Below are 1,407 nucleotides of genomic sequence, written 5' to 3' on the forward strand. Positions count from 1 at the left end.
CCATTTAGCCAGCCATATGTGGTCAGAGAACATTATAGACCTAACAGGCTAAAACAAAATAGTAGATAGAGAAGGAAAAGTAATTCTAATTAACAGCTAATTAAGCATAAAGAGAAAGAGTAAAAGGAAAATCTCCAACCCGGTGGGGGACAATTTGAAAGCCAGTCCGGAAAGCTATTTCCCGACTCACAGCAGTAAGTCGCAGCAATCATCAAATTAATTGAACAATGTTTAAACAGGCCACTAAGAAGTAATCGTGATTTATTACCCAATATCTACATATACAAAATAAACCCCATTTCGATTTACAATGAATTTTATTGGACATATTAAGCAATGAAATCAATAATGGGCCTCACATTCATTTCATCACACATTTCCGCATTTAGCAAGTTCCCAAGTTTTCAAAAATGTTTTCAAAAAGAGGCAATGGCTAATTGAACGAAATCTGTGACTTAGCGTTACGAGACAACTGAAATATTACTGGTTGGCAAAAAACCGGCCTTAAGAATACGCTTTGATGACATTGGCCTTCGTTTTTATTGCTCGAATCGATGTTTTACTCGATGGCCGGGTGTCCTTTACCTCGCCAGTCTCGCCCATCATTTCGGCGCGCCGAGCCAAGCAACGACTCTTTTTGAGATCCTGTTTCGTCTGTGGAGGCGTCTCTTCACACTTATCCGGAACAAATCGGGGACACGGCTCCGGCACCAGGCACTTGCAGTACGTCAAGCTAAGCATTAGATATTCTTCGAACTCCTCGCTGGGATTTAACAGTTCCCTGTACTCCTCCAGTGGTTTGAGGTCGAGTGGATCCAGTTGGTTTGCCATATAGTCGAGCTTAAGATAGCCGCTGTAAAAATAATTGAATAACTCATCGACTAGCTCGATGAAGAACTTAATCGGCTTGTGGAAGGTGTCGCCCATGATGAACGGCGTCTCCTTGGTCAAGTCCAATTTGTTGCAACTCTTCCGGAACTGCACCACATTGTGGCGCATTGACCTCAACGTGAAGTTCTGCTCTTCGTTCGAGTTCTGGATGATCATGTAGTGCACGTTATATTCAGCAATAAGCACCTCCTCCGGCTCGATAGCATAGTTCTGTGGACAGATACAGGTGGGATCGGCCTTCATTATTATCATATAGCGTTGCGTAAGGCCCCAGAGCATATCCGCTGCCTCACGCTGCAGCACCATTCCCCTGCGCCACAAATTGTAGTAACTGCGGAAGTCCGTCTCGAGATGCAGCAGCACCTTCAGAACTCGTCGCTCCACACTCTCCTGGGGGCCCAGGCTCCATGTCATGTGGCTACCCTCTGATAAGATGGTCGTTAGCACTGACTGCATAGGGGCGATGGTAATTTTGCTTGAGCCCGACTGAGCGGGTTGTGTGCTTCCAGTCTGCAT

The 1,407-nt window shown here is 45.3% G+C and overlaps 1 protein-coding gene across 1 annotated transcript; it reads right to left on the reverse strand.

The window, feature by feature from the left end:
* Positions 1-298: 298 nt before the first annotated feature.
* LOC115627972 lies at positions 299-1,407 on the reverse strand. Its single transcript, XM_030523867.1, has one exon. The coding sequence runs from the start codon at positions 1,405-1,407 to the stop codon at positions 505-507; it is 903 nt and encodes a 300-aa protein (XP_030379727.1). The 3' UTR covers positions 299-504.

The sequence above is a fragment of the Scaptodrosophila lebanonensis genome, unplaced genomic scaffold, assembly GCF_003285725.1.
Source record: "Scaptodrosophila lebanonensis strain 11010-0011.00,11010-0021.00 unplaced genomic scaffold, SlebRS2 tig00000098-arrow-pilon, whole genome shotgun sequence".
Classification (NCBI taxonomy): domain Eukaryota; kingdom Metazoa; phylum Arthropoda; class Insecta; order Diptera; family Drosophilidae; genus Scaptodrosophila; species Scaptodrosophila lebanonensis.